A 2,046-nucleotide genomic window follows, 5' to 3' on the forward strand; every position below is an offset into this window, starting at 1 on the left:
GACACGTGGTTGCCCATGCTCTGGAGGTTCCTGGTGTTACCGGCATCCCAGAGAACAACTCAGAAACCAAAAAGGAAATCAGCCAGGCTAGAGTGCCCAAGTCGTCACAAGGACCTCTAGTGGCTACCCAGTAAGTCCTGGACTTACTGTGGGAAGAGTTCCACCCTGGCCAGGGATTTCAGCCAACCCGCTGGGGGACCCGACCCGCTGGGGGGCTGTACGGAAAGAGCAGCTTCTGAGAGAGCAAGGTGCAGATGGGCAGTGTCTCTCCTGTGCCAGCTGAGTCAGTGGCCCCTTAGTTCTCGGGCAGAACTAGCCAGGTTCTGTTCTGTGAACTGGAGGCCCCACCCCACTGACAGACCCTGCCAATAGTATGCTGGTGTCTGTGCGAAGCCCAGCCAATAAGGAACATGAGACTAGCACAGCTGACTTAGTTTAAAGGTTCTGTGCCCCAGGACAGCAGTGTCACATGGTGGAAATGGCAGGAAGTTGCACTCCTCACCCCTTTGAGTGAGCCCCGGTCATTTCTCAGGCAACCCAAGAATGGGGACAAAGGCTTAATAGTGGTTGATCCCTTTGGCTGGGATTTAAAAACCCAGCAGGAGGTGGGGTCACCAAGAGTTCTGGCTTGGAGAGGGGAAGGGGAAGTTGCGAGCTGAGCCACTGTGTGAAAGAGAGAGGCAGTGGGAATCTTACTGTGGATGTTGTGTTCGGTACCCACCACTGCGTCCACTAGGTGCCCCTTGGGCACACCATGTGCTGGTGGCTGCTGGCTTTTCCGCTTAATCAATCAATCCAAGTCTCTGCACCAATTTTATATTTTGAGCAGATAAACCAAGCAGCAGACCAGGCTAAGGTGTTCCACGTGGGAGAGGTTTATTATGCGGGAATGGGGGAGCAGCGAAGTGGGTAGAAGGGTAGAGAAGAGGAGAGAAAAAGGAGGGGGTGGCTTCCTATTTTATACAGAAAATGATGTCACACCAGTGAGGGCGGGAACTGAGCCAAGTGGATTGTGGGATTGAAGGTTGTTGTCCTGGCAATGCAGGTCAAGGGTCACATGGTTAGGCCGGGGGCTTGGAGTATCCTAGTGCTAACATTTGCTACTAGCCAAGGCTGACCCCAAACCCCTGACCTTTCTGCCTCTCCCTGTCGGCTATAAGCACACATCCCCATGCTTAGTTAATGTGGTGCTGGGGATTGACCAGGGGCTTCTGGCAATGCTAGACAGACATCCAGCAACCAAGGAGGAGCTGGCCCTCTAAGGAGTTTTGGTCTGCTTCACAGGCAGCCATAGGTGACACCCTGGTCCAGGACATCCGGTACTCTCCAGATACCAAAAACCTCATGGTCCGGCTCAGCGATTCTTATGACAGGTAAACACCACGTAGCCACTGACCCCATATGGCGGGGGGTGGACAAGGGGCAGCCCCCGATACAAGGTTCTCAGTCTCTGACATCCCATGCTGGATATGACAGAGGAGCTGAGAACAGAATAGGGGTTCCGGGGATATGGGAAGAGGGCAGAGGGAACGAGGTTCCCATGCAGGCGAGAGTCCTTAGTCCAGTCTGTGGCTGGAGCACAGGAAGGCCTTTTGACAGGAGGTTAGGTGCGGCTCGCTAGAAGAAAGTCTATCCCATCATCCAAGCACTGCGGGCCTTGATGAGCAGAGACAGTCTATGGTTTTAGAGCTTTATTGTACAAAGACAGGAGGAAAGAGAGAAAGCAGAAAGAGAGGGAGAGAGATGGGTCATGGCCAAGAGGAAAGAAGGGGGAAGGAAAAGAGAAAGAGAGTTAGAGAGTAAGAAAGGTGAAGGCTTAGAGAGAGAGAGAGAGAGAGAGAGAGAGAGAGAGAGAGAGAGAGAGAGAGAGAGGTAAAAGCTTGGAGAGGGAGTAAGGAAAGTAAAGGCTTAGGAGAGCGAGGGGGAGAGAGTAAGAGGGAGAGCACAAGGTGGGGCCAAGCAGCCCCTCATAGTGGCCTTGTTATCTTGCTGTTGCTAGGTAACTGGGAGGAGTCTAGCCTGAAGGTCAGAAGCTTGGGACATTGT

At 53.1% G+C, this 2,046-nt stretch overlaps 1 protein-coding gene across 3 annotated transcripts in view; it reads left to right on the forward strand.

Moving 5' to 3' along the window:
• Positions 1-2,046, forward strand: part of Pbld (phenazine biosynthesis like protein domain containing) — a 24,601-nt gene that overhangs the window by 17,561 nt on the left and 4,994 nt on the right. For all 3 annotated transcript variants that reach the window (XM_029542694.1, XM_029542693.1, XM_029542695.1), the window contains one exon: positions 1,285-1,373. In XM_029542694.1, coding sequence (XP_029398554.1) covers positions 1,285-1,373 — 89 coding nt within the window. The remainder of the gene's footprint in view (positions 1-1,284; positions 1,374-2,046) is intronic.

This window comes from Mus pahari, chromosome 9 (genome assembly GCF_900095145.1).
Source record: "Mus pahari chromosome 9, PAHARI_EIJ_v1.1, whole genome shotgun sequence".
NCBI classification, from domain to species: domain Eukaryota; kingdom Metazoa; phylum Chordata; class Mammalia; order Rodentia; family Muridae; genus Mus; species Mus pahari.